Below are 15,253 nucleotides of genomic sequence, written 5' to 3'. Positions count from 1 at the left end.
AGACACAAAAACAAAATATGAAAAAATCTTTAATTGAATGAAACACTAACTTGTAAGTCATCTTAAAGATGAACATAAACAGTTTAGTTTTCAACAATGCATTAAAGTAACGTGATTCTGATTATAGATCAATTAGATACAGGCCATAATGAGGCTCATTAAGTTTACAGCAATGATTTCGGCAAGTGTGTGTATATCAACTGTAAAAAACAAATGTCCTGTTTGACTTAAGTCACTTTAAAAACTTATGAGAGTGGATATTGGGATTTAATGCTAACACCATTATTTTAAAGTCTCAGACATAACACTTTACCACCAGCTGTGGGTTACTGTATACAGACTTAAAATACCATTGATATATCCATCAAGCTTCAACAATTTTGGCATAATGAAGCGCTTGTAAATACCCGGAATCATCAGCTCACCTAAACCCCAGTCGGTTTTTAGTCAGAAAATATAAAACTAAATACTATTTCTTTAAATCGGGTCATCTTCAGTGACTAATACTTAAGATGTATTCTACCAAATAAAAATGAATTTCTGTTGTCCACTGACAATACTTCAAAGGTTTGCAAAGCCTTACAACCTGTAGATAAGTGATAAACCTGTACTGGACAGTATCTGTGGTTATGCTTTTATTGACAAGGACAGGCGTCTCTCTTCCTTTCAGTACTTGTGGTTTCCTCTGTAGTCAGGGACTTGTCTGTAAGGGCGAAACGTTCTGCTTCCAACTGCATTCCTCCCTTCACCGTACTCGTTTTGCCTGTAACTGATGGATGAGAAGTGACTCGGTTACACTCCGATTACAAAGAGCACAATTCATGATTTCAAAACCACAAAAATCAAATACTGCGATTGGTCAGTTTCACAAGCAAAACAATCATTTTGCAGGATGTAGTGTGGTGCTGTATGGCATTATACAGATTTGGTTCTGTTATTGAAAAGACTGAAATTAGTAGAAGTGAAACAGATCTTAACTTTTTAGCCTAAATGTTGCTACAGAAAGCTTAACTCCCAGAATTTTCTTTGTTCACTATTTCTTATGATCCTGCTTGAAAGACCAATAATTGGAAACCTGAAGGGGGGAAAAGGTTTCTACAAGGTTTCTCATTGATATAAAGGGATAAATGCATGTCAGTACAACAAAAATGTAACATAACTTTCATGAAGGTCAGATTTATAGCAGGACTGCATTAGTTCTAGCTAGGATATATGTATCTAATAAACTGTTTGAGTATGAAATATCAGCAGCACAGAAACTAAAATGTTAGTCCTGTTATTTAGTTTAGTAGTCGATGGAAACTAGCACAGGTGAATTTCGAGAAATAGGTCATTTGGGAAAAAAGAAGTGTTCACTTTCTTGCTGGGAGTTGGATGAAAAATATGAAACTGGGATCGAAACCTTTTAAAATTATTTTTGTTCTTAACACCAAAGAAGAAAGCAAATACACAAATGTCCTAAAATGTGGGCTATAAAAGCACTAACCTGATAATATCGTCTGGCAGGTCATCAGCTTTGAGGGCAGATCTGGAAATTCCCAAACCGTGAGGAATCCTATCTGGATACCTCACTGCAATCTTCATGCCGTTCAGCTCAGACCCCTGAAGAAGTGGGAAAAGGTTACAAAAAAACAGTTTCATAGAAGTGTATACTGGCCGGCGGCAACCGACTCGTCTCTGTGCACAGAGGAGCCGTCACTCGTCTTGGGAACCAAATTCAAAAGAGCGAACTGATAGCAGGAATTATGACTCATTTTAACTCCATATCACCAAGCAGTCTCCAAGCAGCTTATAACAAATAAAAATACTAATGCAAAGATGTCTTTTATTTAATTATTTTAAATCAAAGCAAGTAAGAACAATAGTTTAGAATTTGTTGGGGACATAAGAAAACCAAGTATTATAATTCATAGGTAATCCATTAGGGGCTTAAACAGGTTGCCGTCATATAGATATACAATATACATTACATACACGCAGCTTTTTACGTATAACTGACTTCATCTTAGAAAGTATGCAGGAAGGGAAATGTGCAATTTACAGTGAAAACATGTCTGCCACCCAATAACATATCCATGAAGTGCAAATAAAGTAGGCAACCTGTATTTCGTCATTCAAGAGTTCCAAGTGTACTCACATGCAAGCGTCTGATTGCTTCATCACAGGACTCTCGTTTTGTAAAGTTTACGAAGGCACATCGTTTGTAAGTCAGAACCTTCACACTATCGACAGCCCCAACCCTGCAAGAGAAGACGAGTGTAAGTCAACACTTACTATGCAACTCAAGTATCCGCCTACAAAAGGTTAAGCTGCAGAAATACTAATAAAAGGAAACAATGCTCTTACTTGCGAAACACGTTGGTAATCACAGACTCCGTTATTGGGTGAATTAAGTTTCCCACCCAAACTGGAAACAGCTCCCTGTTTAAAGAAAAGTCAGTCTATAAGAAACCGTGAAACAACAGAGTGTGCAGAGATCTCAACGGTCATTTTGTAGGGAAAAAAACACATCTTCATAAAAGTCGAAACTGCGTGAAAGCATTCAATGATTTTCTGCTCTTAGAATATATTGCCTAATTAGAGTAAAAGCAATAAGTATACAGTCTGTATAGGACCTAAACGAGCTTGTTCAATACAATAACTGATCATACAATTAACCTTCATTGATCTGTGTGGCAAAGTGGAAATATTCAATGGAGAATTCCAGCTGTTTGAAGTGGAGACAAGTTGAAAGCAAGCCTGCCAGAGGACACGGCTTATTCTTGCTCCACAACACTAGTAATCATCCTCCGGACACAAACAGCCAACATGTTACCCTCCACATGGGGAAGCATTGCTAATCAAAGCTCATTTCTCAGCAAGTACCGTCAGTTATTATAAAGTCGATATTAAAGGCAGCACAGAGATTCGGGCTGAGCAATACGGGCAAAAAACTAATAGACACACTGTGCCAATTTATTTTACAACGTGGAACTAGATATGACTGAAATGGCATTCATTAAAACTCCTCGAGCAAGGTAGTTTGCATTAATTAACAAATCTACATGTCTGTCTCTGCAACACTACGCATACCAATTCATCTCCTGTCTGCGTTGCCTATGAAGACGATTGCAGACCACGGACTGCAAACAAACTGCATTGTGACTGAACCGGTACTCACTGTGGTGGGCGTAAGGCTTCATTGTTGGTCTTCATGGCCTGACTGGGAATGGACCTGGGTTGACTCTGGACATTCAACATATTCTGAACTGGGCCTAAAGGTTGGTTCCTAAATGCTGGTTTAGGTGCATCATGGGACTGAGGAGTATATGGATGAGCAGGGATCGTGTTGGCTGACAGGACTGGTGACACTCCGGAGACATTTGCTACTTGAGCCGGTTGGACAATCCCATTTGAATGAATAGCTCCTACTAAAAAAATTTAAAAAAAGTGGTTAAGTGTACAAACAGATAATGTGCTTTCACGTAATCAATTAAACTGGGCTTAACACACAAGCTGAAGATTCCTGGCCTTGTGTACCCTCAACTCTAGCTACAATACGAGTTTAGGAAATTAACTCTAAACAGTTATAGCTATGTTTTCATTTCCTCTGACGCATGGCAGCAATTGTAAAATCACACTCACCAGGTCGGTGGTTTAGTGTGGACAGCACCTCTAGTGCCTTTTTTACGGTCCCATGAATAATTAAAGCATTTGAGCTCTGATCCCGAGTGAAACCATACTCCTGAAAAGAAAGACAGAATTCCAGTTTAAACCCCTTCAGTGAATTATTATCCATCGATTTCACTTTAATACTATTAAGACACTCTGTTTCTTCAATGAGGAACAGGATCAAAACCGGTTCATTTCTCTCATTGCGTTCAGGTGTGGTGACGTCTTGAATACACATTGTATCTGAAAAACAATGCGTTTTGGTTTATCACTCATTACATTGATACTATTTTCCCAGCTACCTCACCCACCATTAGTTGAGTTATCTGCACCCACATCAGTTCCTGGGCAGCTTCTGCACATGAACTGTCCTGTTTGAGAACCTCCCTGAAGGCCTGGGCAGCCTCATCGTACCTCTGGAGGAAGAATAGAAAAACAATGAGCTTCCACCACCTGCTACCTTTAAAGTTCAAACTCATTGGATGCCATCCTGCTGGAGAAATCCACCAAGTTATTAGTCATCAGTTAAATTGTTTGAGCCCTCTGAGCTAATGCCTGTATCACATGTTTTCTATAACGGAGCTAGATGCTGCTTGGACTCAGGTGATGCTGTTGCAAAAGTCCTACGCATCAACAATGACTCAACTATGGCATGACATTTATAATATGGCACATATGGGAGCCCGTTTACCTTTAGACCTGCCAAAGCTCTGCCCTTCCTAAACAGGCCTTTAACCCAGCCTGGACACATGCTGAGACACAACTCGGCATCAGTCAGCGCCTTCTCGTATTCTTGCATCTTTTCAAAACAGAAGGAACGATTGCCAAACAACCTGCGACAGAAACAACAGTTGAAAGTTGAATTAAAAACTATTGGTTGAGTAATCTCAATCATCAAATTTACTTGAAATGAAGTAAAAGGAAAGGCTCTTACTTAAACTCTGTAGGGTTGTGCTTAATTGCATCTGTGAAATACTTCACAGCCATATTAAAGTCTCCAGCACTTGCAAACCTATTTCCAATAACTATAGAAAAAGAAAGAAAGACTTCAGTTAAAAAAAGAAAGTTGAAACACAAATATTTATAATCAATTATAAATCAAATGGAGAAAACGTACCTGCAAGATCAGTACTTATTTTTACATTATCTTCGAAAGTAGGGCTGCTAATGGTGACAGAATCCTGTTGGGACAGAAGAGAGAACTTAAATGATCAAACCTATCCCACGTAGCAAAAAAGACTAAATCCAAATAATACGGTGAAATCTGTTGTTGTAGGTGTAACGTGTAGTATTCATCACGTGTCATCTCTGGAGAATCAGACTTATACCTCACCTTCTTTTCAACAGCCGGGTCTTCATTAGGTTTGTCAGGGACGATTTTAGGTTCTTCTTTGACGGGGGTCTTTTTTCTCTCCCTCCTCTCAAACATGGGCTTCTGATCCATTTTACGCCTTGCTATGAGAGCAGCTTTATTTACAAAAGTGCTAGTCATGTCCAGTTCCTTAAAAATAAATTTAAAAAAAAGACACATTTAAGTCCTGATCAGACGGAGCGCTGTTTGCAGGAGGGAAACACGAGGTGCACACAGGAGTATATACAAGAATAGGCTTTACCATGTGATTATTTCATATTCACTACTTATTTATTGAATTACCATAAAACATGTCATATCGTGATATACATCTTTAGAGATTTTAAATGACCTATATTGTAAAAGAAGATGATTTTGGCCATTTCGCTCAGCCCTAACGGCAACAGTTGGTATCATATAGATCTGTATCTACACACGATAAGTAAAAACACAAATGAAACCAGACAGGGTTTCTGCTCCGAGCTTGAGACCTTCCTTCAAATGTTACAATAACGCATGTGAACATGTTCTACTAGAAACCCAAAATACAAGTATGAACCAGAAAATGAGCATGATACTTCCTCTGAGTCTTACAGTGCAGATTTTGTTTTGACTCACTTGTTAAATGATAGGACTATGAATGAAAATAAGATTAGCAAATGGTACCTCAGAGTCGCCAGAGTCATTCCTGGTGTCGCCATCTTCATCACTGGACTCGTTTTCACTACTGTCACTGTTGTCTGTATCTTTTGCTGAGGCACACTGTTTATCACTGGAAATGGTATTTTTTTTGGATTCATCATTATCTGGTTTGTTCCCCTCGGTTTTAGATTGCTGTGAATCATCTTTCCCCTGTGAGTCACAAAGAAATGTTAAAGCTGGTAGCTTCATGAAGAATTGTTGGAGGCTCCCGTTTGCAACGAAGACATTGCACACATTGATCGTTACCTCTTCCTTTTTTATAGGGTTCTGTTTTTCCTTCTCCAACTTCTCAAGCCGTTTTCTCTCCTTTCGTTTCTGTCGGACGAGAATACACATAATGAAAAAGGTTTAATCTACATAATTTGACATCAACTCATTGCTATGAAACTCATATTAGAAAATGTACCGTTTTTTTAAGTCGCTTCTTCTCAGACTTTTCTTTCTCTTTTTTTACTTCTAATAATCTGGCTCTTCTTTCAGAGTCCTACAAGAGTTGCAAAAAACAGTGTATAGATTACATTAGTACCACTTCACATCATAAGAAAGCCATCTATTTGACAAGATAGGCAAAACAAAAGTGAACTTACACTCTCCTTTGACTGCACTTTTACAGAGGGCGGGCGAGGAACTTCACAAGATGAAGATAAGTAATGCCGTGGAAGCTGATAAACAGAGGTGGATGACCTTGTATGGTTCCCACTTAATCCTCTGTCACTACTCTTGTCAGAAAGCCTCTGATATCCATGAAAATGGCTATGACCATGTGCCCATTGGCCAGTTCCATCCTCATCCTCATCCGTGCCATCTAGGTCATCATTGATTTCCATACCCGCTAGGAAAGAGAATACTTTAAGTTTTATGCAATTTCACCAAAAAAAACAACCTGAAAACAAACGTGTGTGTGTGTGCGCGCGTGTCAGATGTGTAATGGACACTTTCTTACCAATAAGGCCGAGTCTTACTATCCTTTGAAAACCAGGACGACACTCAAACAAATCCACAACCCTTTGCTAGAGAGGAGAAAGAGAAATGTGATGGTCAGATCCACATACAATGAGCTCAGCACCGTCAGCCTTGAAACACCGTCTGTCATTTAGGCTCCAATGTACTTTGAATAAAAGAAAGATTGGTATGTATTGATAATAAAAATCCTTATATTCTGCAGATATTCTCCATTACTCTTCATGTCTATTAAAGTTCAGGTTAGCGAGGTCAGTGTAACACAGCTATGCAGCTGGAGTTGGTTGTGTCTATGAAATGTCCAGTTCTCAAGGGAACACGCCTGCGCACTTCAACACTCACAACTGTTTATCAGTATATTGACATTATGGAAGCAGACTGGTCGTTGCACATTCCAGTCTTGTGAGAAAAGATGAGAACACGGGATTCTCCTCCTCTTGACAGGATAGAGCGAATCAGATGTTAGGACGAACCTGTGACGATAACCTGTGACGATAACCTGTGACGATAACCTGTGACGATAACCTGTGTATGAAAGGCCCCACTTCCGTTTGTGGGGCAGTTCTGTGCCCAACCTTTGTGTTGGCTGTACCACTCACTGCTTTTGCAATTGCAGCGCCTATTACTTTGCTTGTGATCATTTAGTAAATCAATATAGAGAACGAGAGAAGTTGTTGAACTGAGTTCTTCTGGAGGCTACATCAGGCATCCAATAATTGACACACGCTATCAGTTCTCAAGGCTGTTCAATGATGTGCCTGAATGAATGTGAACTGGAGTTGCAGAGAGTTAACACTAAAGCCCTGCTTCCTTAAGATTCACTTTCATTTACCCATGGGAAGATGACTCACTGGATCAACATCAGCAAGCTAATATCCTTGCACTAGCAAAACAGTACAACGCTATCTGTATCTAAGTTGGTGAAATATTCTGCATACTGCAAAAGAGCCATACACATACATGTATGTCACCAACAGTAGCTTTGGACACACAGGAACACACACAGCTACAACATGAGACAAGGCCTCAGGAAATGAAAACAAGACGCATGTAAACAAAGACAAGTGAATGTTTTTTGTTCATTAGAGGACCAAGAAAGGAATTACAGTAGTAATAGAGTGGTCTGTTTTCCAGCTGCACAATTTGAACTTATTTATCTAATCACGTGTGAGAACATGCAATCTATTTAAAAAAATGTCAGACTACCCTTGACATTTATCTGTAGCATTCTGATGTGCGAGTCATGTTGTTTGTATCTGGTGCTCTCCTAGCTATGCAAAGAGAAAGCAGACTGTACATGCACGCTGTAAAGGGGAGCAATACACCAATTAAAGAGAAGTACTAAAGAGAACTAACGTAAACAACGTAACATTCAACACAGGAAAGGCGGTTCTGCAAATGTGTTGTGCTTTATCCCAAATCTCTATAAACAGATTCCACATTCACATGTAGGATCTGGAGGCAATGGGACAAGATGCATCAACACAAGACGTGTTATTTTTCATTCGTAGTAGAAGTCATTAATCACGTTCTAGCAGTTTGGGTTTAATGCATGTAAACAGATCTTGTGGACCGCAAGTTATTTAGATTTTAAAACCAGCTTGTGAACTGGCTAATTGGACGGACGGACGGACGGATGGACACACACACACACACACACACACACAGTAAGTTTAATAATGTCAGTTGCTAGTTCACAAAATGCCTGAAAGAAACATCAACGTGAGCATCGTAAATCAATGTAAACAACTAGATATTATGATCATTATAACTTCAAGTATTACATACATCACACCAATTCAGTCGAATAAGATATTGGTATATTGATAACTAACGTTAACTGCGCATTTGTTAATGAAGACTATATACACCGGAAGTGATTACGCGCACTGTAGCGTCAGTAAAACTGGTCAAAGTTTGGGCCGGGGAATCCATTACTAGCTTCAAAATACAAGATGCACGACGGCTGCTGCCACATTTGGGACGTTTCCCCGCGCTGAAAGTAATATCATGCACATGTGCGCCGTGGCAGCCAAACAAACCAAAAGCCAACACGCAGGAGCTACGGTCTCCATGTTGCCTTTGATGCGCCCAAAAGCTAAAGAAAGTTTAAAAGGTATACTTACGACCATTCGGACATCCGTAAACTCTGGAGAAAAGGAAGACAAGCAAAACATGCAAATACACGTAGTCAGCGTATAATAAAACCAAGTAGCTATATCACTTATATAGTGGAAGTTAACTTCCAACTTAGACAATCGAGCTAGCTTGTTTGCTAAAGTAGCCACACACTTCTTATAGGGGCTAAGATGCATGTTCTTACCACTCTCGTCTCTAAATATTTCCATGTTTTAGTCAGGCAGGCTTTACCACAGCCTCATGGACTCGTAAATTCGAGTTATTTGCGTACAAAGCTGCATAAATGTAACGCTAATGTTGGCAGCCTGTAACTTTCGCAGCGCGCATGTTGTTTGCGCGCTCTCAACCAGCGTCTGTCTTCATCACGTGGGCACACGGACGGAACTTTTTTTTTTGTATCGTACGCATGCGCGCTGCGACACCTTGTCTGACCCATATGTTCATACAGCTTCACTCCAGTGAAGAGCAATTCCATATTACATAACTTCCGCATTGGTGGGACTCTAACAAGCCCCTAGACTAATGTATTTTACACATAGAACCCTGAGGTCACATTAGATCAGGAAAAACTCATCATTTTGAATTCCACATTTATTTTATGTGAAAAGGTCTTTACTGGCTTTCTTACCTTTAACTTAGCATTTAAAGTTCCCAGAGGATCTGTAAAGTATTGCATGGTAAGCTATATCATCTTGCATTCTGCACTTTAAGGGGTGGAAACATCAATTGCACAAATGTATCACCAATTCTGAAAAATTGAAGATAAAGTTACATTGACATTTTAAGAGAATATTATTATATTAAATCCATTAATATATTACTCAGAAAATCATCAGCACCAACACTTTCACCACACATTACTTTCGAATAATTTCAGCATAACCACAACCAGTAGCTTTACAACCACCAGTGAAGCCCTGAACAGAAATAGGAAAATTGAATCAGTACTTTTGTGGAGAAAATTAAATTTTTTTTTACATTTCTTGCACGACAACAATCATTCCACAGTAAAACTGACATCTCCCATTTTCTCCACAGAATTCAGTAGTGAGCACATTTTCTTTATGAAAACTAAATTTCATATATTTTAAAGTACCCTTGATTAGGTCATAGTTGCTGCCAACTATGCCTGTAGATTTTCTTATTAAATAAAAATATATTCCGAGAACCTTTTGCTAAAGTAGTTCTAGTATTAAAAATGTTAACCAATTCATCTTTGAGACCAAAGATGCTATTAGATAACGATAGCTTTGAAATCATGAAAACACCTCATACAAGGCAATTAAAAAACATTATGAAAAAGGCATCACATGGCTTCTTCTTTTACAACCAGTGAAAGGGAATCTGCAGTTCCAGTTCCCGCTTACTGGAACTTGCAAAGCAATCTTTGGTCGAGTGGTGAGGAATAACCTGGCCTTTTCTCTTTTCTTTAGTGTTTAAAAAAGTTAACCCTGAGTCACAAACTCTCAAAGGCCACATATTAATCTAAGTAACGGCAACAAGGAGCCGTCATTATAACCTGGATTGTGGTTTTAAATTTTTGAGAATAACCGTAGGAAAATTAATGCGTCTGACATCGCGACATGGAACAGTGGTTTCTCATTTGAAACGTAGTCGACCAATAAGTGCAGCGGAGAGAATAACAATCAGTGCCAGGTGCAGGACGAACAACGTTAACCTCCGACTGCCAACTCTTTACATACAATCCTCAAACACAAATCCTTCCAGAATAGATGCCTGGTCTTAATGTGACAAATACCCCAACATCTCTGAATAGTTCATTCAATGGCCTCTCTTTCTTGTTTGGGCTGCCCTTCAACCCCCACGGAAATCGGTTAGAGTGGAGGCAATGTCAGACTGAAGATGAAAACGTAGTGTAGCAAGTTGACAATTCTGTCTGATATCAGGCAAATCTGGCTGTCCAGTGTGAATCTTCACTTTTTATGATATAGTCCTTCCGTGGCGTACAGAAAAGGTGATGAGACGGCGGTAAACCGAGCTGAGGAGGATGATGGCCCCTACCACCAAGCCACAGATGAGGCTGAAGGCCCAGCGGGGTCCCAGGATGGTATAGGCCTGGGAGACAAAGATTGGGGCCACTGTCCGCGCTCCACTTCCTGAGGCCGTCAACCAGCCCATGTACACACCCTGCAAATAAACAACAGAAAACATCCACACTCTGGGTTCTCAAAAGATGTATAATTTGAATATAAAGAAATGTATGGGCACATTCAAAGTGTTTTAAAGCATCCTAATCATTTCAACTTCTTAAAGCAACACTTCCATTAACCTACAAGTCCTCTTACCTGAGGTTTGGGTCCGAGGATTTTGGAATATAGTGTGTATGACATCACATTGCAGGCGGGGTACCCCACCCCGATGAGGATGTCAGATGAGATGTACTGGGCCAGATTGATGGCCGGAGTATACTGGCACCAGGTCTGTTCATAAGGGCAGCCTGTTGGCTCCACGGAGCTGTTGGCGGCTGCAGCGGCTTTAGACATCTGACTGACCAAAGAGTTGTTCATAGAGTTGTTTTTGATGTCTGTATTTTGAAAAGAAAAACAGAACATGAATTCCCAGCCTGCTGAGGGGAGGATTAGGGTTAAGGTTTAGGGTTAGCGATCCCAACTGACATTGGGCAAAGGCAGCGTGGGAAGCAACCGTGCAAGCCACCACACCAGTGTGCAGCCCGGCGGCCATTTCCAAGTCCTCCAGTGCAACTCTCAGCTGTATTCTTGCAGCCACAAGAATTGGCAACAGTAAACACCCATATACTAATGTCCCCACACTCAAAGCAGAGGCCAAACAGTATCATTTCCATCAAAAATGAATAAATAAATCAGCAAACCAAGCCAAAGGGCAATCATTCTGCAGCTATTAATTACTCAACAGAGGAAATGGAACAGTGCATACCTGCCCACTGGATTTTAGGGTAATGGTTTCCCCATGGAAGGAGAATAAAGAAACCACAGAATATAATTGCCAAGCCAACTAGCAACACAGGACGATCCCCGACCCTGAAAGTAAATTATTAATTTGGTTAAATCTGGAACAATATTTGACACTGAAATACATTTCTATCTAATCCATACATGTATGAAGAAAGGTACCTTCGAGAGACCACTTTTACAACTAGAAACACCAATATGGCTTCCAATCCAATGCAGCAGATGATGATGCCATTGTATAACACAGCTTCTTTCCTTGTCCAAGCGAACATGTCCATGGACAAAGGGGTGGCGATTCTGAAGAGAAAAAAAAACAAAAAACCTACAGTCATATTTTGAAAACTTTACACAACAGTGTATAAAGAGGCAATGGGAAAGCTGCAATAGGTGTCTTTGTTATATTATAACTTGTCTGCCTCAGTAGACTATAATGAAATACATACGTCTCAAAGACCGCAAAGATGAACATGATGATGAAGAAGAGAACGTTGGAAGTCAGGACTGCTACCTGATCAATGGTCTCCTCAGTCTCTTCACTAACGTCATCTCCATCTACAGGAAAGGGGGGAAGATGATAAAGTCTATATCACTACAATAATCAAAACCTGGTATTAAAAAAAAAAAAAGAAGGCAGGAGGACAATAAATACCCTCCAATGTGTAGTTGATGGCTCGGGTCTGTCTTCCATGCTCATCAACATGGTGCTCTCTGTTGACAAGTATCCAACAAACATCTTAGCCACTTTAAAATAGCCTTGAGAAACTAAATACTATACATAAACTGACAAAAGCTTAGCTAAATGGATTACAGATTATGTGAATCTTTGATGTGCTCAAATTCCAATCTCTACAGAATAACAAGTAAATACATACATATACACATTCAAAGCCTCACCTCAGCACCAAAACCACCAGCAGGATGTTGATGAAGCAAAAACCTGTGGCTAGTAAAGCAGGAGCAGTGTACATGTTGAGCTGCAGGTCTATAAACTTTACCGTGACACCATCCTCACCGATGAACGACAGGCAGGCCTGCAGAGCTGACATTTACAAAGATATGCAAGTGTTAAAACATACAAACCAACGACTTGCTTGTTGTTATTCGCCATCATATGCTATCTACACTGGCCTGTGTTTACATAATATAAACACAAATATCGCCATCTTTACCTGGTCCCAGGATGAAACCCAAGGCCTGACAGGCACTCATGTTTGCCATGGCACTGGTCCTCTCATTCAGGGATGTAGCGCCAGCAACAAAAGACCTCACCACAGCGACATTACCTGACGTAAAATAAGACCAAAGTGAATGTTAGCAAGTTAGTTATGCGACATGGATCACAATATAATAGTAAAGTGGATAAGCAAATCCATAGCATTCAATGAGAAGAGTCGTTATTTACAGGCAGGTACATTTCAAAATAATGTGAAACAGGCCTTCATAAATCACCTGCTCCAAAGCCCACAAAGGCTCTGGACATGAGTATGTGGAACTTGTTTTCGGTTCTGGGCAGATATGCGTAGGCGTAGTAGATATTGGCAAACAGGTTGATGGTGATGGAACACACGAGTGGCTCCCTGTGTGGCCGGTAGTTGGACCAAAGGCCAAAAATGGGCGAGGCCAACATCTGACCGAGACTGTAGGCTGCCACGACCCATCCCAAGAAGGTGGCAGTGGCACTATCATCAACCTGTAAGAAACAGAATCCCAAAACATGTGCAATCATGAGCATGTTCTACAGAATACCCTGCAGTATGAAGGTTTGAGGACAGTGCTGCAATGCAAATATATGAGACGGTTACATTTGAGAGTCCCATTATTATGATTATTGATGCATGCAGTTACATTTGACACATAACTAGAGTGTGACCTAGTATTTAGATATCTTCTCTATAAAGCTTGACTACAGCACCAGTCAAGTGAAGTACTTGAGCTTAATCTAAAAATAAGTCCAGAAAAGGTTCTTCGTAGCTTCTTTCACTTCCTGTTTACCCTGCAAAGATTTGCCTTTGAATGGAAAACACTAAGCGCCTTCCTTTGTATCATTGACATTAGCAGAACCAGTTAACAGTCTTTTACAAAAAAAAATGGTAAACCATACACAACATACCTTTTGTAAATAGGGCCACAGTGATGTGATGACAATAGTGAAACCTGAAAGGACAAATGAAACTTAGATGATTCCCCAAATCCAAGATCCTAAACATTGTGTTATGAAGTATTTCATACTAAACACAAGCCAGGCAAACACAGAGATGCATCATATTCATAGCAACTGAGGTCAGTATGGTTAAGATGAGAAATGTTGTACTGGAGCAAGTATTCCATATGACAGAGATACACTGATCAACATCGGAAAAGGAAGCCTGGGGATTGGATAAGGTCGAGACGATCACTGATGGAGTCGGCAACAAGGAGTTGAAGGAGAGCAAGGACCTAAGGCAATTACAGGACAATTGCCCTTATAATGTCCCACCAGCTGTGCATGGAGGAGACTCTGAGTACTAGACTCTGAGTGTAGTGTCTCTGCAATGGTCTTTCTACTTTTAAAGTCGTGGGCATCCTCACCTACGCTGCTGAGAAACATGGTGAAGTACATAACTCGGATGGACCTCCACCGACTCTTGTAATCTTCATCCTGAGAGTCATCACTGTACACAAGATGAAAAGACAGCACATGTGAATTAAAGTTATTGACATAGACTTGTAAATATGACAGCTCCCACCAAAAAAAAAAAAACACTTTGCCCCAAACGGTTTGCATAATGCGTAGTAATTGCTAGAGTAGGGTTGGTAATCATGGTGCTTCCGCAGTTTGTTTTGTAAACAATGCACTAAAAGCTCCCTGCTGAGATGTCACCGAAGGTAACAGTGGCTACAGGCTAAGGTGTCTAGTCGATTTAACTCTGCACTCACCTGCTCGACTCATCCCTAAGCAATGGGGTCGTGTCGTCAGAGTCAGAAAGTTGAGACATGGTTGCTAATAATCAAAACCACGCAGAATTTGGACGAAAACAGCGCGGCTAAGTCCCCATGTAGCCGAGGGTCCGTGAACTACACCGCTGACGTCAACTACGACTCTGCACTCAAACTACAAGTGTACATTTTTACAGATAACGTTACGTTAACCTGACAAATGCCACAAAGTAGTATTAAGTGGAGCGTATCAACTAACGTAAGCCACACAGAAGCTTCTTCTTCTTTTTAGTTTTTTTTGGTGGACTACAATCCACATCTTAAAGTGCACGACGCCCCCTGCTGTACCGGAGTGTGTAAGATCATGACTTTATGACATATGACATCTAGCTGTACACTATAATATTGTTATTATTATATATTTATGTTGTAAAGACTTCTTACTCTCAGCATATGTTCAACAGTTTTTTTTAGAGTTGCATATAGCTACATATAATCATGACCACAACACCATCCAAACATAATTAGAACTACTTCCGGTTAGACATTACAAAACAAGTTGAATTGCAGTTAAAACAAACTA

General features: G+C 40.1%; 2 protein-coding genes across 2 annotated transcripts; both read right to left on the bottom strand.

Annotated features, from left to right (window-relative positions):
- Positions 1–66: 66 nt before the first annotated feature.
- On the bottom strand, positions 67–9,121 carry LOC306734183 (uncharacterized protein). The gene is made up of 18 exons (XM_079215520.1): positions 8,988–9,121; positions 8,791–8,813; positions 6,648–6,714; positions 6,292–6,536; positions 6,111–6,188; positions 5,951–6,019; positions 5,669–5,854; positions 4,985–5,152; positions 4,769–4,832; positions 4,586–4,676; positions 4,343–4,484; positions 3,963–4,067; positions 3,625–3,724; positions 3,161–3,410; positions 2,347–2,421; positions 2,138–2,240; positions 1,487–1,602; positions 67–769 (listed from the first exon to the last, which is right to left on the bottom strand). The coding sequence occupies exons 1-18, from the start codon at positions 9,010–9,012 to the stop codon at positions 667–669; spliced, it is 2,010 nt and encodes a 669-aa protein (XP_079071646.1). The 5' UTR covers positions 9,013–9,121; the 3' UTR covers positions 67–666.
- Positions 9,122–9,410: 289 nt separating this feature from the next.
- On the bottom strand, positions 9,411–14,729 carry mfsd8 (major facilitator superfamily domain containing 8; the record flags this gene model as incomplete). Its single annotated transcript, XM_079216134.1, has 12 exons — positions 9,411–10,951; positions 11,110–11,348; positions 11,720–11,823; positions 11,917–12,051; positions 12,198–12,306; positions 12,404–12,462; positions 12,649–12,793; positions 12,924–13,037; positions 13,204–13,444; positions 13,865–13,908; positions 14,323–14,405; positions 14,671–14,729. The coding sequence occupies 12 exons, from the start codon at positions 14,727–14,729 to the stop codon at positions 10,745–10,747; spliced, it is 1,539 nt and encodes a 512-aa protein (XP_079072260.1). The 3' UTR covers positions 9,411–10,744.
- Between the last annotated feature and the right edge of the window lie 524 nt (positions 14,730–15,253).

This window comes from Taurulus bubalis, assembly GCF_910589615.1.
Source record: "Taurulus bubalis genome assembly, chromosome: 3".
Classification (NCBI taxonomy): Eukaryota; Metazoa; Chordata; class Actinopteri; order Perciformes; family Cottidae; genus Taurulus; species Taurulus bubalis.
The sequence above is the reverse complement of the archived record's forward strand: the minus strand, read 5'-3'. Positions and strand labels throughout refer to the sequence as shown.

What these genes read in the sequence shown, in the direction of transcription:
- LOC306734183 (XM_079215520.1), bottom strand. Translation starts at nt 9,012, where the DNA reads ATGGAAATATTTAGAGACGAGAGTG. An exon ending in AATATTTAGAGACGAGAGTG is followed by an intron (nt 8,814 to 8,987) that starts GTAAGAACATGC and finishes CCTTTTCTCCAG; the next exon opens with AGTTTACGGATGTCCGAATG. An exon ending in ATTACCAACGTGTTTCGCAA is followed by an intron (nt 2,241 to 2,346) that starts GTAAGAGCATTG and finishes CTTCTCTTGCAG; the next exon opens with GGTTGGGGCTGTCGATAGTG.